Below are 24,235 nucleotides of genomic sequence, written 5' to 3' on the forward strand. Positions count from 1 at the left end.
CTGTGATTTCATTGGTAGAGTATCTGTGCCTGACAAAAAGGAGAACTGTTTTGAGCCATGTGATAAAAGTGTGATGGGTAGAAAAATGGCTCCCAGATGTGTGCTCAGCTCGTGCCATTTGATTCAGAATATGCCAGGTCTGGCCACTGCAGACTCATTCTCTTTTCTCCTTTCTGCCCCCAAAACCACCTTTAATGAATTCATTTCTTTCAAAGAACACAGCAAAAATTTGACCAAAATTTACAAAGGAGATTTTTTCTTTTTATTTATTTATTCTATATAGATATAGATATATTTATTTTATATATATATAGAATATATATAAATATTATATATTTATTCTATAGCCAACACTGCTAGGACTGATAACTGAAGCCACTTATGCATAGAAAGATTGGCAAGAGAGTGTTCAAAACCAGTACCAGTTGTAGGATGTCTTATGCTGCACGAAGTATGCAAGTAAAATTAGAACAGGATTTCCTTTCTGTTAGGAAAGTAATAAAAATGTTACTACTTGGCCACAGCCAGGGTGACAATCTGATGGGATAGTGAGAAACCAGGCAGGTAATAAAGTAGGAAAATGACTAGTCTAAAACTAAGTGTAAGATTCTTGACATCCATCTGTTTGTGACTGACAATACCTGCCTGCTCCAAATAAGGGTCCAAACTTAACACTTGCATCAGCTACTGCAAGGTTTTCTACTCCATCACCTGGCCTCCATCATAAACTCTGGTGCTAAAGAGCTTGTCCCTTCTTTTTAACACTGGCATGAAGCACAAAGGCATGCTGAGGAGCAGTGCACCCATGTAACGTGGCAGAATCAATACCAAGTAATTGAGTAACATATTTATTAAACCTGATGTTAATGCTTCTCTGAGAGAAGATTATATATGAATTGCTTACCTTGATTAAAATTATGTTTCACAAGAAGTAGGTTTATAAATGGAAATAATTGGAAATGATGCATGAAGTGTCACATGCAAGAAATTTTGCTGACGTGCTATTAAACAAAGCAAATTATTGTCAGAATTCAGCAATGAGAAAAAACCAAACAGCTATTCACTAGATTCACTAAATGTAAGACTAGCAGAGTACTTGAAACTATTGAGAGGCTTCTCTGGCAAAATGACTACGGATGCATTTAGGAGCTGAAAACAGCTGAGAAGTAAACTAAGCTCACCTGCAGCTCAGTACACTGATATGCACTCTTTGTTCCCTAGCAATTCAGACCAGGAGTCTGGTAAAAACACTGTGATGCTGACCCAGGCTGCATGCCCAGTTTTTCCCTGGGTGGAGATGTGGGGGACCGTATGTCAAAGGGACCAAGTCTTCCTTCCAATTGAGTTACTTGTGAGGAACTCTGAGAAGTTGCTGCATTGCAAATCAAGGTAAGAAAGAAGGAGGCCTTCATTTTTACATCACTCATTTTTCACAGACTCAGATCAAGCTCTTAGTCGGACCTAGGGAAGTCAGTTGTCTCTCTCCCCAGCCAATGAGCTGCCAGAGCAGGGCAAACTGTTATAAACTGTCATGTTTGCTGTTATGCTGAACTTAAGAGGTCTGTGGAGACCTCTTGTTTAAGGGGTTGATGCTAAAAGAAGCATTCACATTACGATATCACCCATGTAGTGGTCTTTGCATTGATTTATTAGTAAATAAGCCCAGTAACAATACTGTTAGCCTGGGGAACAAAGAACTCGTCTACACAAAGCAGATAAGCAGGCATTTCTTTATTGCAGCACTGGGTGCTAAGTGGGATTTCCACTAATCAGGCACACTCCATGCCAACTTCATTGTCGCATTTATACACAAAAATTACAAGGTAATACACTCCCAGTCACAATGATTGGTTAGTAATTTGCATAACATTATAATATCTGCTGTGTCATTGTCTTCTCTTCATACGCTTGAGCATTGAGGAAGGCTCTTCACCTGGGTGAGGGTCTTCTTGCAATATGGGTGTGTTTTGTAATATTATAATTAAGACAGTTCACTTCAGGACACCTTAAAAGTAAGTTTTGTTGCCAAGTCGGCTGGCTAGATATCTATCTTGCCAGCTTGTCAAATAATTCATCCTATATACAATAGACCCTATGTGCTCTGACTGTGGTTTAGAGAGTAAGGACTAAGGCTACCATGATCCAGAGAATAGGGACTTCAAACAACGTAGTGTCAGATTTAAAGCAGCATAGCAACCCATACATCACTGGTTAATAAACGCTAATATAACATTAGCATAAAGGTTAACATCTTAAATCAAGATGTTCCTATAGCTAACTGCTTCACAAACACAAAATATAGTAAAACTTAGGATAATCTGCAACAATACTGACTGTGCAGATCAGGATGAGGGGCTGACTGCAGGCAGACAGTGTCTGACATGCAAATCACCCACAGCATTGGCTGGGAGAGGGCACACGAGCTCCCTGACACAGACACCTTTTCTGCTGGACACTGCTAACTGAGCACACCCTTATCCCTCATAGCTTGAGGAGGATTTTGAACACCTGAATACTGGGATCCAGACCTGAACAGCATCCCTAAATCTAACACCGTAAAATCTTTTCTGAGGGAAGGTTATCTCCAGTTTAAGGTAGCTGAGCCAGCCTGAGTGAGGTTTCAGTCCCTCTCTAGCAACCCATGTGCACTGCAAAGGGTCTTTTAAGGACCGCAAACTCAGTTCAGATGAAAAACTATTAGCCAAAAGCACATGCAACAGCACAGAGCTTCTGTACCCTGTTAACCATCTTGTTAAAAACTAAGGGACTAAATGGGCCTGTTTAATTTACATTGTTGTAGTGGCCTACAGTGGCCAAGAAGAGGAGTTGAATGTGAAGCTGCAAGCCCAGCCCTCGGCCAGACAGGAGAGAATCCCTGTGCTGTAATATAACAGCTGTGCTTCAGGTAGCACAGGAGATGCAGTGGGCATCATCACTGCAGACTTAAAGGTAACATAACACTGATTTCTAGTCCTGAGATGTGCCCAAACATCCCCAAAGGTCTTCTCCCACAGCATTCAAAACATATGCTCCTTCTCCATTGCTTGCCAGAAACCCTATGGGCTATATTCAACTGTCATATATTTTGTTATCATTAGAAGACTTGATCTTATAAGCTTAAAGTTCTGTGCAAAAATTCTGATTGTGCTTCAGTAACAACAAAAAATAAACTAAAAAAGGATTGTCACCAAAGAATATTGCAGAATGTAAGGACTTGTGCTGGATGTTGACATGGCATTTGTGCCTTGAATCGTAAGGTGTAAATGTAGCTAGCTTAAAGACACTGTTAATTTATTTCTGCAACAGCAAAATCAAAATCGTTGCTTTCAGTTCTGCTTCCACTTAAAAAGCCAGAGATCTGAACCCAGCATGGTAAAAAGAGCTGGCAATGGAAGACCGTATTTCCCATTCATTTGGATTTTTGACAGAAAAGTGTTATTTTATTGGAATTCAAGAAACAAAGTGCAGGAAAACACTAGGAGTATTGTAACACATCCGTACATAGTATCACACTAGACACACAAGGGAAATGTCGTAGATGATAACAGAGAAATGAGAAACTGCACTCATTACACACAGAGTTATCACCCATGAGACACCTTCAGGGTCTGCCCGAACAGCCTTATCCCTTGTAAATGCCAAAACAAGTCTGAAACACCCAGATAAGCAGAAGTGATGAGAGGTGATAAAAGGCCTTTTCAGAGGGCAGAGAGAGAAAAAACTGCCAGAAAAGATGCTCTCTCTAGCATGAGAGAGCAAATTCAGGTAGTACTAAGTAGACGTGTTGTGGAAAATGCAGTTCCATAGGTGCAAAAGCAAAGGCATGTATAAATAGATCTTTAGACACCAGGTTGATTGGAAATAAAAACTGTACCGGTATATTTTATTTTATTTTATTTTATTTTATTTTATTTTATTTTATTCTATTCTATTTTATTTTAACGATTCTAAGAACCGTGCGGCGGAAGACAGTTTCCTACCAGAGGCAGGGAGAGAAGAATGTCTTTGCGTTTTCACACTGCTCTGCTCCCTCCCCAGCCTCCCCGCTCCCGTACTTTCCAACCCGAGCTGGATCCCCGGCCCGCGGCAGCCAATGAAGGCTATTTCTCGCTCCGGACACGCAAGAAGCTCCCTAAGACACGGATGGGGCGCGGGTGCGCCGGGTGTCCGCGCCCCCCTCCCGCATCCCCGTCCCACCGCCTCCCCTGGGGGCAGGGCCGGTGCCCGGTCCATGGCCTGCCCCCCCCCGCACCCGCGGTGGGCGGTGCTGCCCCCGGGCAGTCGCCGCTCACGGCCGCCCCTCGCCTGCCCGCGCTGCGCTGGCAGCCGGACCTGCCCCGGCGGTGCCAGCCCCGCCCGGGGGAGCCGCCCATCGCCCCGCCGCGGCTGGAGCATGGGGCGGCGGCGGCGGCCTCAGGCGGAGTCGGCTGCCCCATGGCGCAGGTAAGGGAAGCGGCCGCGGGTACCGGCAGCGGCGGACGCCGGGTCTGCCCCTGCTGCCCGGCAGAGCGGGGCGGGCAGTGAAGATGCGGGGCGGGCTGTGGGGATGCTTTTCTGAGAGGCACCGCCACAAATAAGAGAGGAGGGACACAGCCAGAAGCGTGTGGGGCTGACCCGGGCGCTGCTCGGCCACCGTCCCGGGAGGGGGTCCCAGGCAGCGGAGGGCAAAGCCAACCCAGCGGCAGGTTGCACAGTGCTGCCGTGCGGCCTTCTGCGAGGGGAGCGGCTGGTGGCGGCTCTGCGAGCACCGGAGCGGGGTCAGCCCGTCGGAGCTCCCCGGCCTGGGCACACGCATTGCCCCAGCGCAGCTCCTCGAGGCAGGGCTGCAGGGCCAGCACTGGCGCTTCTGCTTGCTGTTTCCTCCGGTGTCGCTCAGTTTACTTCATGTGGGCACAAAGGTAGCTCGAGAATGGCATGAGGTGGCAGAAATGCAGCTTCTCCACAGCGCATCGTGACGAGGAGCCAAACGGCACCCCTCACGTTGGCAAGGGCATGTGTATGTCGTATTCAGGTAACTACACTTGTCAGGAGCATTTCTTACCTCTTAGGAGTCTCACTGTGCCAGGGCTAGCCTCCAGCCTCGTTGTTTCTGTTCTCAGCGTATGAACAACAGACCCAAGCAGTAGGTACCCAGCAGTGAGGGCTGACTTCCCTATTTCGGTCATGCAACGTGCGGTCCTTTCTGCCTCTGTGCAGCCGCCCGGACCCTCATCCTGCGGAAGAGCTGTGTGCGCCTGTAACTCGGAGATTAGCCAAGCCGCTCAGCTGCAGGGGCTGCTCCTCTGAGTTAAGTCGCTAGTGGGCATAGGGTTTCGTTTTTCCTCGAGTGGTTTGTGGTCTGAGAGTTGTGATAGGCTGTGCGGATACAGGAGGTATGGTAGATGGTGGTTTTGTGGCTTTGATGTTCAGTACATTTTGAAATACCAAGTTGAACTACCAACAGTTTTCAAGCTGGTTTTGAACCATTATGAATAGCTGGTTCTTATTATGAGCTAATGAATCAGCACCACCTGATAATTGTATTTGTCTCGTATAGTCAGTTTTCTTTTTTTCCTCCTTTTTTTTCTCCTATTTCCTCCTGTGTTAGCTTGGTTATTTTTATGAAGTAGTTGCAAAACGAGTTGCAACAGCCTAACTGTAAGAGATCACTCCTTTCTGTGGAGAGAAGATGATTCATTTCTTTGCTGAAGTAGGTCTGGGCCTCTCTCTTAAGCACATTTTACTTAAGTGGAAGGATGATTGGAGCAAGATAAGGCAGTGTTCAGTTCTTGACCTAAAATGTAAACGTGAAAACCCCCATGCACCAGGCTTCTTTTGGACCTGAAGACAGGTCCATAACATGAAACACAGAGGAAAAAGTTGATCTTTGTTTAAAAGGTGACCTCTGTAGGTTTGAATAAGCCTGCTTGTGCTGTCAAAATGTTATGGTAGCAGTATGATGGATTTCAAAGTGTCTTAGCTGATTTATAACCTTCATTTTGCCTTTTGTAAAAATAGACCTGAGCTATTTTTAGCATTTCTCGTACCCATGCTGGATCAGGCCGAGGAGTCTGTGTAAACAGATGAAAGCGATTGTTTTGTTCTGCTCGGTGTTGTGTGGTGTTCTGAAAAGTTAGCAGCTGGATCCAGCCCCCCCTGGATTAATTTTATTCATTGGGCTCCAGTCCCCGCTGAGAACATCACTGGAAACACAATGTGAGCTGTTGATCCTCGTCCTCAGGGAGCTGGTATTTAAAACCGCTCTGGGAGACAACTGCACATGAAAAAGAAACTTAATTCAGGGGCTGAAGCACGCTGTTGGAGCGTGCTCAACTGTACGGGGTTGCCTGGCCTATGTCTCTGTTCTGCGCTAACACGAGATGTGCTGCAGTGTTAGGACAGCCTCAGCACTTCGGCTTTGATGATGAGTAAAGCAAACAGGTGTGTTCCTACATTCAGATTGCTGCCTGGCAGACAGGGATCAGCCCTAAGCTTTTGTGTTCACTGTGTTCCTGTTGTCCAAAAAGCAGATTCGTGCTTGGCATTGATTCGGAGAAAACTCCAGGAACAAACTCGCCAACAAAGTTAAAGTCGACAAGCAGGTATTCTTTTTGTGGCGCCGGGAGACACGGGGATAGCTCCTCCTAACATGTATCACCGTATTGCTGCACAAGCCGTCCTTATATAGTCACTGGGCATATATACATATTCATGAGGCTACCCATGAGTTCCGTCATTTTCCAGAAAGCTGCCTGCATGCCTACACAAATGTGATGGTGGTCTTTGAGGGTCGTTTACTTCTCCCAACAGTCTGCATCGCTTCTGGCAGTCTTTGAAGCACCAGCTTAGTTAACATTACAGACATAGCAATCATCCTGTGCTTCTACCTATCACTTAGTTTAACTGCTCCCATCCTGGACACCTGCTAGTCCGGGATACTCCTCAGTATCCCCAGGATACTCCCATCTTAATGAGTTCATTAACACCAAAGACACAGCAATCATCCTGTCCTTCTACTTACCAGTTAGTTTAACTGTGCCCATCCTGGACATCTGCTAGTCCCACATATTCCCCATCCCCAGGTCCCTTTCTATTTTGTTTTTCATACACTTCTTGTACTAAGCTCCTAAGAACCTAAAACTATGTCAGCTACCTTCAAGCACCGCAGTTATTTTCCATTACAAAGCCATCAAACTTAATGTTAGGTAGAACTGATTACATTTTGTGCTTTTGTGCCTCCTTGTCTGAGCATGCAGCAAACCAATTCCACATGCTCTGGAGAGATGTGTTTATTCAGGCCTGGGTGCTCTGTGGACTGTTTCACAAATCAAGCACATCGATGCCAGTTTTCTTGTTCCATTTGTATACAGAAGTTAGAAGGTGGTACAGATACAATGATTTCTTGCAATCTACATACACTATTTTCAGTGTCATTCCTTCTAACCACTATGCATGCTCAGGGGAGGGGTCTTCACCTGGGCCAGGGTCTTTTTTGACCCATAGGTGTGATTTTTAATGTTGTAATGAAGGTGGTTCACTTTGGGACACTTTAAAAGTTAGTTTCACTTCCAAGTTGGTTAATTTAATGGTCATTTTGCCAAGCTGCCAAATAACTTATCCCTAGTACAAGCAATCCTGGATGTTCTCCTTTGATCTTTCAAACAGGACCAGGACCTGGCTTTCACTTATGAATTCCTTATTGTTAAAGAAGGTCATCTTGCCCCATGGCCAAGATCCTAATACATACAGTAACTATGATTACCAACAGCAGATGTACAATATATTCCCAGCAAGCTATTTTCATTCAATCTGTTTCTGTAATCAAATGTAAATTTGCTGATGAAATGTAAATGCCACAATATTTTGTTGCCTTACAAATAACAATAGCAAAATATATTTCTTCTGAAATACATGTTTTAATGAAGAAAACAATCGTAAGATCTCAGAGTCTTGTTACCCATTTTCTTGGATGGATGTGTGTAACAGGGTTCAGCAGTAACTGTCCTGGGCTCAGCAGTAGCAGTCATTTTTCTCCTTCTTAGTAGCTGGTGCAGTGCTGTGTTTTTGACTCTCAGCCTGGGAACAGCGCTGATAACACCGATGGTTTTAGTTGCTGCTCAGTAATGTTTACTCTGACCAAGGACTTTCTGAGCCTCACGCTCTGCCACGGAGGAGGGGAAGCCGGGAGGAAGCAGAGACAGGACACCTGACCCAAACTGACCAAAGAGGTATTCCATACCACAGCACGTCATGCCCAGTATATAAACTGGGGGCAGTTACCCGGAAGGCCTAGATCACTGCTCGGGTTGGGCTGGGTATTGGTCGGAGGGTGGTGAGCAGCTGTATTCTCTTCCCTTGTTATTTCCCTTATTATTATTGGTGTTAGCAGCAGTGGTTTGTGTTATACCTTAGTTACTGGGCTGTTCTTATCCCAGCCCATGGGAGTTACATTCTTTCCATTCTCCTCCCCATCCCTCTGGACAGGACCAGGGACAAAAAGTGTTTGTACCACAGCAGAGATCACGTGTTAAGAAGTTTTTTGTTCTGAATCCTATCCATAATTTACTGTCCTACATTACCTACAGAAGGTTGTAGCAGGTGACTGATAGAAGATGTGCTCCTATGGCTGAGGGTATTAATTTAGTGCTTTTGTGCTGTTCGGGTCTGGGGCAGCTACAGAATCAAAGCTTGTAGGTTTGGTTCTCATGGATGTTTAAGATTGAGACTATGGTACCAGGGCTCCTGCCCGGGTACTGTGAGTTATATCTTTAGAGGGAAACAAGAAAAAGGCAGAAAACTTTAGCTTCGAATAGCTGGGAAAACATGCATCAGTTCATGCAAGGAAATGGAATAATTTCTGTAGTAAAGAAAGCTGATTGAGGTCCTACCATTTGCAGACTGCCCCTGACCAAGACACTGTGTGACTGTGTAAATTTTGGAGTTTTAAGCACAGAAAAAGTAAAAAAACCCTCCAGAACAACCAAAACCCAAACTGAAAAAAAAAAACCAAGCCCAAACTCATGCAGCTAACACTGGATATAGGTCTTATATTGGCGGGGAAAAGAGAATCCATCCCACTGGCACATAACCTGGGATGTAGTCCAAACTCTGCTAACTGCATTTTCCTTAGGCTTCTCCCCATAACCTGTCCCAACACTTTTAAAATCAGTTATGTTTGGCCATAAGTCCATATGCACAATGAACAAGACCTATTTTCCAAAGCACCTTAAAAACTGTGTGGGGAAATGGGAGGCCTCAAGATGTTGCATCAGCCCTGTGTCTAAGGCAATAGTATTCACAGATACAGAGGAAGTCTCAAGAAGCTTGCAGGACAGCAATGTCTTAGCAAAAGATCTTGCAAGAGCTCAGAGCTGCCCTACTTGATTTAGTGGTTTTCTTTTTCTCTCTGGATATCACTATTTCTGTGCATGCATATACGTGTGTGCATACATACATAGACTGTTGAAGAAGGGAGTATAAAAATTGGGTGGATTCTTTATCTTTTGTGGAATATATGTATGGGGAATTATTTAGATTAGCAGGAATTAACTATGTAGCTCTTCAGTTTTTTTATCTGTGGCCTGAATCTTACAGTTCTCACTTTGCAAAATCTCACTTTGTCACTTTCCAAATCATGTAAGCCCCCAGGCACTGGTGTCTGTGCAGCAGAAGAGGCAGTGCCTGAATGGGGCAGCAGCTGCTGCGCTGGGTCACTGCATGTACATAGGACATGATCCAGATCGGTGTGGGACAGAAAAGGAAGGCCCAAGTAGGTTTGTTATATCTGGATATATTATAGCCTTTACAAAAGATTTTGAAGCCCTTCAAAGAGCTGAATTCCTGTGCTTGATTAAAGAGCACCTGCTGTAATGAATAATTAACAGCATAACATTGGGGATGTTTGTGAATTACAGAAGTTAAGGAAGAAGATGCACACTGTATAATTTGTATTGTTCGCGCTATAGTCTCTGTGTTCATGTTTAGAAAAGCAGTTTGGGTCAGGTTATGTAAAACCTCATACATGTACAGTTCATAGAATCATAGAATCATAGAATAGTTAGGGTTGGAAAGGACCTCAAGATCATCTAGTTCCAACCCCCCTGCCATGGGCAGGGACACCTCACACTAAACCATCCAACACAAGGCTTCATCCAACCTGGCCTTGAACACCGCCAGGGATGGAGCACTCACAACCCCCCTGGGCAACCCATTCCAGTGCCTCACCACCCTAACAGGAAAGAATTTCCTCCTTATATCCAATCTAAACTTCCCCTGTTTAAGTTTTAACCCATTACCCCTTGTCCTGTCACTACAGTCCCTGACGAAGAGTCCCTCCCCAGCATCCCTATAGGCCCCCTTCAGATACTGGAAGGCTGCTATGAGGTCTCCACACAGCCTTCTCTTCTCCAGGCTGAACAGCCCCAACTTTCTCAGCCTGTCTTCATGCGGGAGGTGCTCCAGTCCCCTGATCATCCTCGTGGCCCTCCTCTGGACTTGTTCCAACAGTTCCATGTCCTTGTTATGTTGAGGACACCAGAACTGCACACAATGCTCCAGGTGAGGTCTCACAAGAGCAGAGTAGAGGGGCAGGATCACCTCCTTCGACCTGCTGGTCACGCTCCTTTTGATGCAGCCCAGGATACGGTTGGCTTTCTGGGCTGCGAGCGCACACTGAAGCCGGCTCATGTTCATTTTCTCATCGACCAGCACCCCCAAGTCCTTTTCTGCAGGGCCGCTCTGAATCTCTTCTTTGCCCAGTCTGTAGCTGTGCCTGGGATTGCTCCGACCCAGGTGTAATTCTTTGAACACTGTTAGGGTTTCACAGTATCAAAGCACTAGAGGGGGTGAATCCTGGTCTTTTGGTACCATTTGAAGTACTTACACAGTGAGAATAGTTTGAGTGACAGATTCTTTCTCTTGGTGAGTGTCAAAAGTTTGGTAAAACGAAGGTACGTAGAAACCAGGTAGGCTTTTTCCTGAAGGCTTTTCTCTAGTCCATGTGAGAGCAGTCCCACTGAAGCTGTGTGCTTAGCTTACAGGACATACTTCAAGTTATTCTTTCTTTTTTCTTTTGAACTCATTGAGCAAAAGGACATGGCAGTATTGCTGCGGAGGGACATCTGCAAATACATAACTGGTCTGGGCACCTGCGCGTGGCTGGCTCTTGCCCACTAGGCAGAATTCAGCTAGGTTAAAGAAGAAGGTGTGTGAAGGGACCATGGGGTGTTTCAGAGAGAGGTGGGGTAAGAGAGGAGCCTCAGACATTTGAGGTATTTATTGTCCTGAGAGACTGTGAGTTCAGTTTTTGTTATGGGTACGCTGCAGGAGGCACAGGGGTGTGAAAAAGCAAAGCCAAACAAGTGGCCAGGAAGGGTGTGGAGGGAATCGGTGATGCGTGGCTGACCTCCACCTGCATTTTCCTGCTCCCTGGAGAGGGGGGAAGGTGTTCCTGGTGTAGGGTGTGCATGGGAATTGTATGCGAGAGGAGATGAGTGGTATCAGGCATAAAGAAGAAACAATTAGAGTGTGGTAAATGTGAAAAATAGAAGAGGAATTACATACAGCGGCAGAGGGAAGGTAAAGATACTCAAATCCCAAAGAAGCCAAAGTAACAGACTGTGGATTTTAACAGCGCTCCCTATTCAGAGCTGTGAGTTGGCAGGCATTCTGAGTTGCAGTGAAGCTGATAGCTTGAGAAAGTTGGGAGCTGGATAACTGAGAAAGTAAGTTTGCCCTGGAGGGCTCAAAAGGAAGATATCTGGAATTAAGCTGTGGGTAAAGTTTTAGCAGAAAATGTGGTCCCTTCATACTTTTATGTTTATTCAGTAGTGACTGTGTCATACCAATGAGGATATAGTACCGATCTAGCCTGGGTAAAGGTGGAGAGAGAGAGAGAGAAAGAAAGAAGAGAGTCTCTTACAGAACTCCAATGTCACGTAGTTCACTGACCACAATAGAAAGCATCCTGGGACAGCAGAGGCTGTTTTTAAACTGTCCTTAATCTGAGAGAGTGACTGAATAAATTCACTGTGAGAGATGTTGTATGCTTTAGGATGAAATCAGTTCCTGGGGCAAAACAACCGCACAGGACCAAATGGATGGAGTGTAAAACTGTTTGGTTTATGGTTTAGAAGCAGTTCTAAAAGTTCATTTTGAAGGGGATGTTGAGCTGTCATCAGCATGAAAACTGATGTCTTTGTTGAAATTAGCAGCGATACTATTTGTGTCTGTGCTTTCAACTTATACCCATCTCTGCCTCCATTTGGGGAGTAGGTTGGTGTTAATTCTGTGTTTATGCTGAACATGTAGAGTGCACAGTGTGTGTGTTTTCTGATAGCTGACGTAGGTGAGCCATGCTATGTAAAGCCCTAGCACTTTCATTTCCGAAATGCATGTGGTTAGAGGTGCTAACAACTCACTGCAACAAGTGGAGTGCCTATAAGAGCGTGCATTTGGTTGCAGCCCAGATGGTATTACTAAGATTTAGAGTAGATGTGTCATAGGCATTTGACAGGTGCCACATTTGGAGTCACAGTTATGTACCGTTTGATTTACTCAATTGCATTGCTTAGTTAGCATAGTTTGTTGTGATTTTTTAGCCTAGCCATATATAACATAAAAGTTACTTTGGTGTTTCCACCTGCCATTCCACTCTCCATGCTTTCTAAACCCTGGCTGCATTTCAAACAATGAAGTATTCTTCTGTTCCTGTGCTTTCAGGATATTCTAGGGCTCATTATGAATATACAGAAACAGCAAAAAACATTTTGCTTTTTAGCTGAAATAAAGTAGGTATCAATTGGTAAGATTAATTATCATCACATGTTTTAAGTAAACAGGCAAAGAGCAACATCAGTAGCCTTAGAGCTATAACAGGTCTGCACCAGTATATATAATTATTAATTGTATTTAATCCTACAAAGTAGTAAAGTGAAACTACTGGTTATATTACAAGAAGCTCTATTTCTTTTGCGTAACTTCTCCTTGTGTTGGGCAGTTTTCTGGAAATGGTGCTTAATTGGTCAAACTGTGGCAAAGATCACCAGGTGTGTGCTGCATCATTGCAGGTAGCAGCAAGAAAAGGGCCAGTTCTACAGAGAAGTGCAGTCAGTAGAGGAGAAAGGGACACAGGTTTGCAGAGAAGCATCTCAAAGGTTAATGACAGTAATGGAGCAATTTAAAGCTTGACAACTGAAATAAGGAGAATGTGATACAGAGGATTAGAACACAGCATGTGAGCAGGATGCACGAACACAAATCAGCACATATGTGTCCTTTTGCAAATAATGGTGGTCATCGCTGGGGTATTTGTAGAGATAACTCAGAGTTTGAGTGCAGTGAAACAGCTTTCCTGGGGCAGGTACCTCCTGCTCCTTGATGCTGTCTGTACACCTAGGCAAACCACCCTGTCTGCTCTGTTCTGTTGCAGCAGGATGTTTCTGTTACACCAGAGCTAGTTCAGATATTTCTGTACACATGTGGCTATGTGACTGTAGCGCTGTTTGATAACTGCACACTGATCAATAGCTGAAAACAGCTTGCTTCTTCTTTCTGCTGCTCCTAGAGAGGGGCCTTATTCACCCATCCAGTGCATCATGGTAGATCTATTCATGTTTGAATATCATTACAGGTTCTGCTCCCTACATGTTCATTTATGGACAACAAATAATATGTGGGTGTGTGAAGCAAAAGGAGATATGCTGAGGGATAGTTCGATGTATGTGCATTCAATTAATGCGGAGATCATTGTACTTAATTGGAAACTGCAGGCTCTATTTTTAATGTAGTAAAAAACTCTGGAAACCTGCCAGAGCTGGCAGCATCCTTCCAATAAGGTGTATGCCAGGCCACCCACAGAATCATACTTTCTCTCACCTCCACATTGATTCTTGGACCACTTTAAGGAGCAGAGTTAACATAGATTACTATCTTTCGTATTCCAAAGACTGACAAACGGAAGCTGATAGTTAACCTGTGATAAGTTGTACCTTAGGAAAGGGGCAGATGCTACTCCTGCGAGGCTGGTGAATAATTTGGTAAATCAGACCTGGCCTCAGATTGCGTTCTCTCATCCAACTGAAACTGGTAAATGGCAGAAGCAAGACTAGAATTTGAGATACCTTTTATTTTTTAACTATGTTTTTGAGGGAGCTTTAGTGTAAATGTTCTGCCTTGTGCTTGTGCAGAGATCTTTCCAAATGTAAATTGAAGGTTGTTTTCAGGTAGGGTTGCAGTTTACCTGGAAACAGCCTGCTGTGGGAGGTGTGAACTTCCACACCCTCCAGTGGTAGTAGTGGGGAGGCTGCTGAAATAAAGGGATTTTGGTGATATTAAGTCTTCTACAATCAGCAAAAGTCAGTTTTTTTCTCTCTACAGAGACCAACCACATGAGGTCCTGATCTAGCTCTTGGGCCCACAGTGGTGTTCCTAGAAGTCAACTACTGTTTCTTCTGCTACCATTAATGCAAAATAAGCAGCAAGACAGAAACACTAAAAGTGGCAGCACAGTATTGAATAAGCAGTATTTATACCCAATCCCTTTTGTCATTAGATGTGTATTCAGACTGCAAAATAAAGCTATCTTTAAAGAAATGACTTATTCAAAACCATGATATGTCTAATTCTGAGGGAGGTACGCCTCCTATTCTTTCCTTAGAGGTAGCCTAGCAATCAATCCCAAATGATGCACGGGCATGGGAAGAAGCATTTTGTTGTTGAGCAGTATTTTTCAGCTGCTCTTCATCACTGGGAAAGAGTAACAAGCTGTTGTGAAGTGTAATGTCAAGAGTAAATCTTTAACAGCATCATTTGGGGGATTTTTGCTAAAAGCCCAGACTGAGAAATTAAGGGGAAAGGCTGTGATTGTGTTATTTGATTTCCATATAGTGTTTCACTGAAATGATCCCATATGTAGAAATGGGTGCTGTGAACAGTTTTACATGCACTGTACCTGTACCACCACCGTTGTGAAAAGCTGGTCACAGGGCCATGCTCCTTCAGAAACTACCCTGGTAGCGGGGGAAACGGGTTTTTTAAAGGGTGGATAACTTACTGCAGTAGCAATCAGTGTGAGCAGGAATGTGCATATTTCAACATCATCTGCTGGAAGAAGAAATGGTACTGGTAGTTAGACTAATCTTCAAAGCCATACAGCGCAGCATTGTTAAGCTCATTCAGTAGAGATGATACGTTCCCTTTGGTACACTACAGGGAACAGTCATGATTGCAAATGTGAGACCTTGGGTACATTGTTATAAATGACATCCAAAAGACACTGATAGCCCAAACTTTCAATGAAATCACATCATCATGTGTCTGTTTGAGAAGAATTTGTTTCCAGTGTTTATGAACATCCATTTATACTGCAGATGGGTTCAGTGCTTGGGCAATGAATTACGCTCCTGAACCGCCGTTTGTCTCATTTTGCCCCCCAAGTCTACACAGAGTCAGTTCATCCACATGAATGAATGGCGTGGTGTGTATTTCATTTGAAATGCTGCAGTTGTGGAAATAGTGCATTTTAAAGATTAATTTTGACAGCATCCCGCTTCATGGAACTGTTTTATTTGTGTCTTCAGGATGTTGACCTGAAAGCATGCCAAGAAGCTTTGGATGACTGCTGTCCACACCAAGGAGATGGTCAGTTGGGACTGCAAAAGGAGGAAGAAGATATAAATCAAGTAAATGATGAAAAAAATGGAAGGGAAAAGTGTGAGCAGGAAGTGAGGGAGGATTTATGTCTTGTTACTGAGATAGAGCAGTGAAAGAAACAGAGTGCATGGTTTTGAAAGCAGTATTTGATTTCCTCTTTTCGCTTGGAGTGTCCCTTGCAAGGGCAGGAAAGGAGCAGTGACTTCAGACAACACTTTATGTATGATGCCCCTGTACAGCTTTTCGAAACCTGCCCTCCTGTGCTCCCCAGTGCAGTTTATGTAGTTGAAATGTTCTACGTTTTACAGAAATCACTTGCAACAAACCATTTGTCAACTTGGTTTTATTTTCTCCATCATGAAGGTGGTGCATTTGTGGGCAAGGATTTTTTTGGGGGGCCTCCAAACACCAGAGGTGTGGATGCTAAATTATACTGTTTTCACCATTCATGTAAAGATTGATGCTCAGATGTAGAATTACATTTGGGAAAATGGATTGTTCAGATCTTAATGTGTATTGTAATTACAAGGTGAAGAAATAATAATGTTAAACGGAAACATCTGCACTTTGGGTTTTGTTCCCTCTGAGAGCTGCGATGAAAAGACCGCTCAGTCTTCTTGAGTCGTTGTAAGAGCTGAGAACATTGGATCGTTTCTTGCCAGCCCCTCTGTTCACCGCTGCCCTGGCAGATTGAAGAGGAGGGAAGCCCAGTTCTGCTGTTGTGGGGCAGGGTACAGATGCTCCTGCCATGGAGTTATTCTGCTTGTTCTAGCAACGTGATGTATCTCCCACCAGGACAAAGACTTGATGGCAGGGGTCAGCAGCAGCATTTTACAGAGCTGTGCTCTATTTCCTCACAGACTTGGATTTTTACCTCCTTTTATGTAAAATAACTTTGCTTCATGAAGTGTTTGTTTCTTCTCTCACAGAGCAACCACAACCATGTAGATTCCCTTCTCTCCTTAGAGAGCTATTTACAGCTTCTGTCATCGCAGATGGAAAACGTGCTAGAGGTAAATGAGAAAGCAGATGTATTGCTAATAGATTGGAATACAGTTAGTGATTACTGGATAATGACTTACTCTGTTTTATCCAGTAATCTCCCACCCCAGGGAATGTATCAGCAAATCAACATAGTTAAACTTACCTGAAGACATTAAAGACACCTTTTGCAGCAGCTGTCATTGGCTCTGCTTGAAAAATTTTCCCCAGTAACTTGTTTGGGATATGAAAACTACAAGTTCCTGTCTTTGCTGTGAGCTGGTGCTCAAAGGTGGATGGAGCCGCTGGACAACATAACTAGTAGAACTAATAATTCCCCTTCTGAAACCTAATCCCAATTCACATTGATACAGCAACTCAGTAGAGCAACACTGAGTTATTAAGCACTAGCAGCTATTAAGCATTTGTGGTGAAAGATTACAATTGTCATAAATATTGGGTAGGGTGCTTACAAGGATTCTACCCTCAAGAACAGATCCGTCTTCGCTGCAGATAGGGTCAGTCAGCATTAGGAGCAAACCCATTTTGTTTTCTTTATTGTCTGGGCTTCTGATACTATTGTTTGCTCTCTGGGTTCCCATCTTCACAAAACCCAGTTGTTATCTTAATTGGAGCCTCCCTCCTCTCCCACAGCTCATAGCTGCAACCATTAACCATAAAGCTACTCCCCACATTCCTTTCTTGCAGTACTCCAAGGGCATCTTGCATATGCTTCCTTCCAGTGTCATTAGTGTTTTCTATGTTAAGTTCATGCTTATCTTTAGAATGCCTTGTTTGGGGGAATCTCTAGCTTGGGTAGTGCCTCCTAGCCCATAAATTAGCCTCCTCCTCTGTTCAGCTTTGGTACTGGATTGCACACTAACAAGGTTCAGAAGTTTGTCAGTTTAGTTTTATCTGTTGTTTTCATAATTTGAAAGAATTTGGCTGTAGCCTTTGTCTAGCTGTAAATTTTGGTTGTGTATTTTATTTTAAGACTATTAATGCACTGCCATCTTGTGACAACCTATCTGTTGAAAAGCTAGTTTCTTCCAGGTAGCAAGTCCTTGCAGTGTGGTATATTTTTACTATAGTTAAGCTTGCTAAGAATATTCGTTTATTTTCAAGAGCTTAATTGAAAATACCAGCTCAATCTCACAGACTACTGGTGGTCTAGTACAAGGCAACTCCCTAGGAAGAATAAGACAAGACTTCTGTTACCTGAGCTCCCAGTAAACAGAGAACTCGAGACGTTCTGGTCTTTATTGGTACATCATTCCTTCCCTGTGGAAAGTGCTTTTCACATTGTCTGTTCAATGAACAGCAGTCTGAAAAGTCCTTTCCTGCACCACAGCAGGGATGCTCAGCTATGGAGGAATCCTGCCATACACTTCCTGCTTGATGTATTTACATTCTTAAGGGTTTTTTGTATCATCTGTCTATTTTATGACTACTCTGCTTGTCAGCAGGTGCCCTGACATAATCTTGGGTAGTGGCTTTGTACTTCTAGGACTCAGCAACCATAAAACCCAGGCCCACAGAAAGTGGATCTTAATGCTACTGCAGCACTCGTTTATCATCTGGACCTCAGGTCTGAGAGAACATACAGAAGCTTTATTTTGTAAAGAAAAATTGAGTAGTAATTTAAAGTCAAAAGACACCTCCAGAAGGTGTGATCTGGGGACAACACACACACATTTCCTCCAAATTGCTTAGTAAAGGAGTTGGCTTGAAATGTAGACACAGTACGCCTCAGTTAAGAAGGGGCTAAGTCAAATGTGGCAGCTCACAGCCTCAAAAACTTTATGAACTGTGAAAGAAAAGCAGTGAGACTGTGACAACATGATCTTAACATTCCTGTCCTACTCTTCTCCTTTCTTACACCATTATTCCCACTGGCTAAGTCAAGTCCCACAAGGGAGCTATTTATCTTCTTTACAGGGTTAATCTTCTAACACTTTAGCACCTTGAACCAGCTCACCCTGGAATCTGATGATCATCAATACCACTACCAGGAAAGGGTCTGTTCCTCTCAGAAGGGCTTTTTCTTAGACCAGACCTGATACAGCTTGTAGGCTGTAGTTTGATGAACATATAGCAACAGTCCCACTTCTACTTCTCAACACTCACCAGTCCCACACTGTCCTTCATGAGTTCTCTCATCTCTTCAGTCAATTTTCTTCTGCACCCTTCCAGCTGTCTTATGCTAACACAGGTTATGCTTTGTAGAAATGGGAAGCAGTATTCAGGATAGCTAAAAGGCGGCTTTAACATACAAAATTTTTACTTTAAGAGAGTCAAATAGTGGAATATTAAAAACCAAGTTGTTTAAGATTGTAGGTGCGTGATGTAGAGGCATTCATTTTATAAAAGGTTGTGGTTTTCCCCTCCATCATCTTTTAGGTGAGGTTACTGGAAGATGTACAAGTTGCTACTTCTAACAGAGGTCAAGACCCATCATCCTCACACCAAAATGTAAGCTTGACCCAGACACTTCACCACTGTTTCAGTCCTCACGATGCCATGCTACTAAGAACAGACTACTCCACTCAAACAAGTTCAGAAACAAGACATTTACAAAGGCAAGAGTCTTTTTCTCAGTCAAGTTATAGTATCACAAATCCAGAGTCACTTCATGGGTCAAATTTGACAGCATTGCTTTCAGCTGCTGACATTAGAAACTTAATGGCCCATGATGGTAATTTTGATGAAATTAAAGTCATGTCTTTGGCTTTGGAGAATGGCTTTAATACCATAGAAGTTTCTCAGCAATTTGAAGAACCTGGCTCAGATTCGGGACTGTCTTTGAATCCAAGTCACAGCACCGTCTCTTATTCAGTCAGCAGTGAAGGTGCTGTTGAGTACAGTAATGGTGTGAAATCTGCTTCCTTGCTTGGGTTAGGGACTGTTGGAGGCCATTGCCAAGAACACGCTAATTATGGCCATGTGGAATATCCAGGTGATGCAGAGTGTTTTAGAGAAACTACACTTCAGCAGTTTCTTCATAACTACACTTATAATCAGCTGCCAAGTCAAGCAGCACCCACTCCAGTGCATCATCAACAGGTGTGGATGAAGAAACCCAATGAAGTAAAGGATAGGTGCTATAATTCCACTGATACAAAACTTACCAGTGACGAATATCGTGCAAAAGCTCTGAGACTACCATTTTCAGTTGATGAAATTGTGAGCATGCCTGTAGACTCTTTCAATGCCATGATCACAAAGAACCATCTGACAGATACTCAGGTATCACTTCTTCGTGACATCAGACGGAGAGGAAAAAACAAGGTTGCTGCCCAAAACTGTCGTAAACGCAAAATGAATGCAATTCTTAACTTGGAAGAAGACGTGTGTAATCTTCAAACGCAAAAGGAGAGCCTTAAAAAGGAGCACTCTCAGTGTAGCAGATCAATCAGCCAGATGAAGCAGAAGTTAAACAACTTGTATCGTGACATCTTCAGTAGATTGAAGGATGACCAGGGTAGACCTTTTAACCCATGCCAGTATGTCATTCACTGCAGTAGCGATGGCAGTGTTTTTGTAATACCTAAACAGCTGGTTAAGTCTGAGCAGAAACACGATAATGAAAAAGAGCAGAAACAAGAAGATGGCTAAAGATGACTTAGGTTTTACTTTTCCTGAAAGAGGGATAAAGATATTTGTGTGATGGCTGCAGGTCAGTAACCACAGGAGTACAAACAGAAAAAACTACATTTAAGGAGCAAGATAACGTTCAAGGGTCTGGCAACAGTGACCTGCTAGGATGTCTACCAGCTGATGCGTCTATATGAGGAAATCTGTTTAGTTTTAATTAAGTTGAAGGAGCTAGGCCATCAGTGTAACTGTAGTTATACAGACCTATATAAAACTATGAATTTAGTTTCTGGGGAGAACATGAGTGGGGGAAAAAAAGCCAGCTTTACATCAAAGTCACACATGGAAGAAAAACATGATTTAGTGTTGTGTACTTGACTCTTAGTTAATAGTTCAAAGTGACCTTTTTTATTGTTAGCATTGAAAGAAAAATTGTAGCTCAAATTAATCTTAAAATTCACTGTGGACTTAGGTATTCCTATGAGATACTCTGTGCTTTGCACTTGCTCAGAACGGTTCTGCTTTCCCAGTTTCCCTTTGAGGAAAGAGGCCCAGGAGGCTGTTGTGTTTTTCCTCGCTACTTTCACCACCATAGCTCCAGGCAAACATAATGTACCAATGAATTTTACAACTCACAAGGTCAATCTGCAAAGATTCTGAAAAATAAAAAATTACCTGATTCACTATTGCCTTACCTTCAGCCTCTGCAACTGAAACACTGTCTACTTTCTTCAGTGAAAATGAGTGATGGTGAATGAGTTCCTGTTCTGTTTCCTAGTCCATGATATATTTACTCATGTACTTTCCTACTCCTATTCGAATACCTTCCTCTAGGAGAAATACTGAAGGTTTTATTTTTAGCTTTTTAAAACTGGTATTTTTTAAGTATCTTCAATGTAATGGATTTTTTATTTTTATAGATATATAGTCCCCCCCGAAACTTTAAAGTAAATTGAACCAAACAACTATTTTTCTGTACTTGTGATAATGAGGTTACACTCCAATAGTGGCTCTGAATGAAGAGAGCTTTTGGGTTTGATACTTATTTGCACTATGAAAAAGACATTTTATTCACTCACGATTATTCAACAGCTTACCCTTTTCTATTTTAAAACCTGAAATGGGTCTACAAAGATGGCCTGAAAGGCATGTAATGAATGATAAAGAAGGAATGTTGAGGTATATTAGTAAGATTTTTTAACTACTAACAACTGGATAGCAACAAATACTTTTTGTATCCTTTTGTAAACAAAGCCCATAAACCTGGTAAACTAGAAAAACCCTCACTGGTCACACCATGATGACAATGTAGCAACTTCATAGTCAAGTATAACAAAACACTGCACAAAACACATAAAAACTACACATACACACAAGTTTAAGTTCCAAATTATACCTTTTAAAGAAATGAACTGTGCCATTAGCATGTAAATCATGTTGTGTACACAGTAGCATCAAGTGGTACTTTCTAAAAAGGGAGCACTGCCTCAAGTGCAAATTGCACTATTGCTCACTGATGATGAATCAGCCACTTTGTACATTTTACTCTGCGTTTTATATTAAAATATTCCTTTAAACGAATATATCAGTTCTTTTATCAGTTTTGCCACCACCACAAACTGATAGGGTAAATTCACAGCAGAAACTTTCATTAGTGAGACCCTGAAATTTTGTTACTGTTTAAAGCACTGGTGTGAAGCTTATCTATCCTAGCTGGTATCGACAATGAATTTATCTAACCACTAGTTCATGAACATCAACCAAAACGTAACAGGTAAGCATATCTATATGATGAATTGTGAACTTTATTTCTAGATCCAAAGGGTAAAATTATGTTTAAGGTCTTCTAAGTCTAGTTCATGGCCCACACACAAAAAATTTGACAGGTAACAGGTTGGGCCCTTAACTGACAGAATAAGATGCCGAAGTATTTTCTGGTTTAGGATCTTGCAATACACAAGTTTCTAGAGTCCTACATGGGAAGGGATTAAAAAGAAAAGCCTACGCCCAACTCGGTAACAGTTAAACGGTTGAACATTGGCACATGCTGAAAACAAGGAAGCACACTGCAACTTCTTCAGACCACAATCCTGATAAGCAAGCAGCATACTCCAGATGACCCATATAAAGACATGAGCCCCAATCCCCTTGCCTCAACCCCATCCCATTACTTTCCATGCACAATGTGCAGGTAGCATAAACTGCCCTTAGCTCATTCCACTCTCATCATTGTTCAACAACTACATTTAAAAAGCTTATGCATGAATCTCAACTTCTGAGAACTCAACTAGCCACTATACCCCTACAGTATCTCTCAGGTGAAGTTAATTCTGCAAACCAAGAGTTGCAACAGCGCTGATAACACAGGCTGTATGCCTGGATGCATCATGACATTTTCTCAAACCTTTGGCTACCTCCCCAGAGAGAAAACTGTAAGCAGAATTCAGAACAAGGTCATGATTTTTCAATCAACAGCTGCCATTGTTTCACCTAAAAACTGTTCGTAATTTCTGGCTTTCCCACCACGACAAAGGGCTCACTTTTAATATACTTTATACAATGGCTTTATACTGCATTTTCAACCTGTATACAAAAAGGAGACACTGCACAGGAGTCAGGGAGCTGCTCAGACCAACATTGTTAAAGAAAACTTAAAACTGAAATGGTTTTAAGAGATGGAATCCCCCCCCTGACTGAAGTCTATTGGCACTAGTTCAGTCGGACTGCACCCTTAAAGAAACCAGAATCCCGTGTCCAAACCAGAACTATTTTGGGTAAGAAGACATGATATGGTATCACACCCTGGAGCCAGTGTCCACTGAAAAAGCTGTTAGGGCTGTATCCTACTTTACTAGATACTGACATGGAAAAAATACCCATCACTCTGAAGCAGGAACAAGGAGAACGTTTTTTTTTAATGGAACTTGTTATACCACTACAGAACTGCAAAGCAGAGGGTTGTAGTTAACTGATGAAATTTTGCTAGTTCCTTAAACACTCTTCAGAACCTGAAGCAAATAGACCTGAATAGAATTTAATTTTCATTGTAAGTAACACAGAGAACACGAAGCTGTTAATACAGCAACAAAAACTGGAAATGCCAGCGTCGGTGTTCTCACTGCTGTATTGTTCCTGTGGAAAAACTATAGTCCGTAAGAGGTGAACTGCTTGTTTTCTGAATTAATAATGAAAAGATATTATCCACAAGAGGTCAGACAGAAGTCAGACTAAGTACCAACAAAAAACGTGGGTGGTGGAGGAATCATAAAGCATATGGATTACCTTCCCCAGTACTGCAACACGCATCACCACGATGGAGCAGCATTAGCTACTAGCTGCTCTTAGACCCGTACCTTTTTACATTCATCAAAACCGAACACAGATTGACCACCCTTTATTAGAATACAATAGCCTAAGCACCACTTTTAACACATCAGGCTGAACATTCACATTCAGGCATACCACCAGTAAGCTCTCATGGAAGAGACGTGCTATAATGCTAGAACACGCCACACACTTTGAATGACCACTAACAGCACCGCACTGAAGTGCAGCTTCAGCTTCACATTTTGGTTTTTATTCAACAGACTTGGCTTTTTACAGAAAACATTTTACAAGCTCACACTGTCCTGCTCAAGGCTTACAATCTAGCTTTAGTAACTGGAGTAGCAAACTTTGAAGAAAGGGCATAACTGCAAGATTAGTTTGCCTGTTTTAACAGCTCAGTATTTGTCCTAAAATACACCCACTGCATTTTTATCTTATGGAAGTCAGAAGCATGGTTCTAACAGGCGTGAGGCAGAGGCCTATAAATGAAGCGACACTCAGCACCAGGTTCTAGTGAAAAAATATTTATTATATAAACCAAATAGAGATGGAAATGCAGCCATCTTAGGTTTTATTACTGTAGCGTACCTCATAAAAGCATTGTGACTAACTCCAACAAATGCACCAGACATCAATTTTCATTCAAGAATGCCCCAAAAAGGACCATGAAAGATCAGAACAAGAGGAAGCTGGGGGATGGTGG

At 42.8% G+C, this 24,235-nt stretch overlaps 1 protein-coding gene across 4 annotated transcripts; it reads left to right on the forward strand.

The window, feature by feature from the left end:
- Positions 1-4,229: 4,229 nt before the first annotated feature.
- On the forward strand, positions 4,230-21,786 carry NFE2L3 (NFE2 like bZIP transcription factor 3). 4 transcript variants are annotated; one of them, XM_065665893.1, is made up of 4 exons: positions 4,230-4,443; positions 15,558-15,659; positions 16,560-16,643; positions 19,012-21,786. In XM_065665893.1, exons 1-4 carry the CDS (start codon positions 4,435-4,437, stop codon positions 20,224-20,226), a joined length of 1,410 nt encoding a protein of 469 aa, XP_065521965.1. In that variant the 5' UTR covers positions 4,230-4,434; the 3' UTR covers positions 20,227-21,786. The 4 variants fall into 4 exon arrangements, with proteins under 4 accessions (XP_065521965.1, XP_065521967.1, XP_065521964.1 ...); XM_065665895.1 differs by having other exon boundaries at positions 4,289-4,443; positions 15,558-15,618; XM_065665892.1 differs by lacking the exon at positions 4,230-4,443 and having other exon boundaries at positions 15,531-15,659.
- Positions 21,787-24,235: the final 2,449 nt, after the last annotated feature.

The sequence above is a fragment of the Lathamus discolor genome, chromosome 2 (assembly GCF_037157495.1).
Source record: "Lathamus discolor isolate bLatDis1 chromosome 2, bLatDis1.hap1, whole genome shotgun sequence".
Lineage (NCBI taxonomy): Eukaryota > Metazoa > Chordata > Aves > Psittaciformes > Psittacidae > Lathamus > Lathamus discolor.

Bases quoted from the DNA above. Each gene is read 5' to 3' on its own strand.
- NFE2L3 (XM_065665892.1), top strand. From the start codon at position 15,531: ATGGAACTGTTTTATTTGTGTCTTCAGGATGTTGACCTGAAAGCATGC. The intron at 15,660-16,559 runs GTAAATGATGAA...CTTCTCTCACAG, and splicing joins AGGAAGAAGATATAAATCAA to AGCAACCACAACCATGTAGA. The intron at 16,644-19,011 runs GTAAATGAGAAA...ATCATCTTTTAG, and splicing joins AGATGGAAAACGTGCTAGAG to GTGAGGTTACTGGAAGATGT.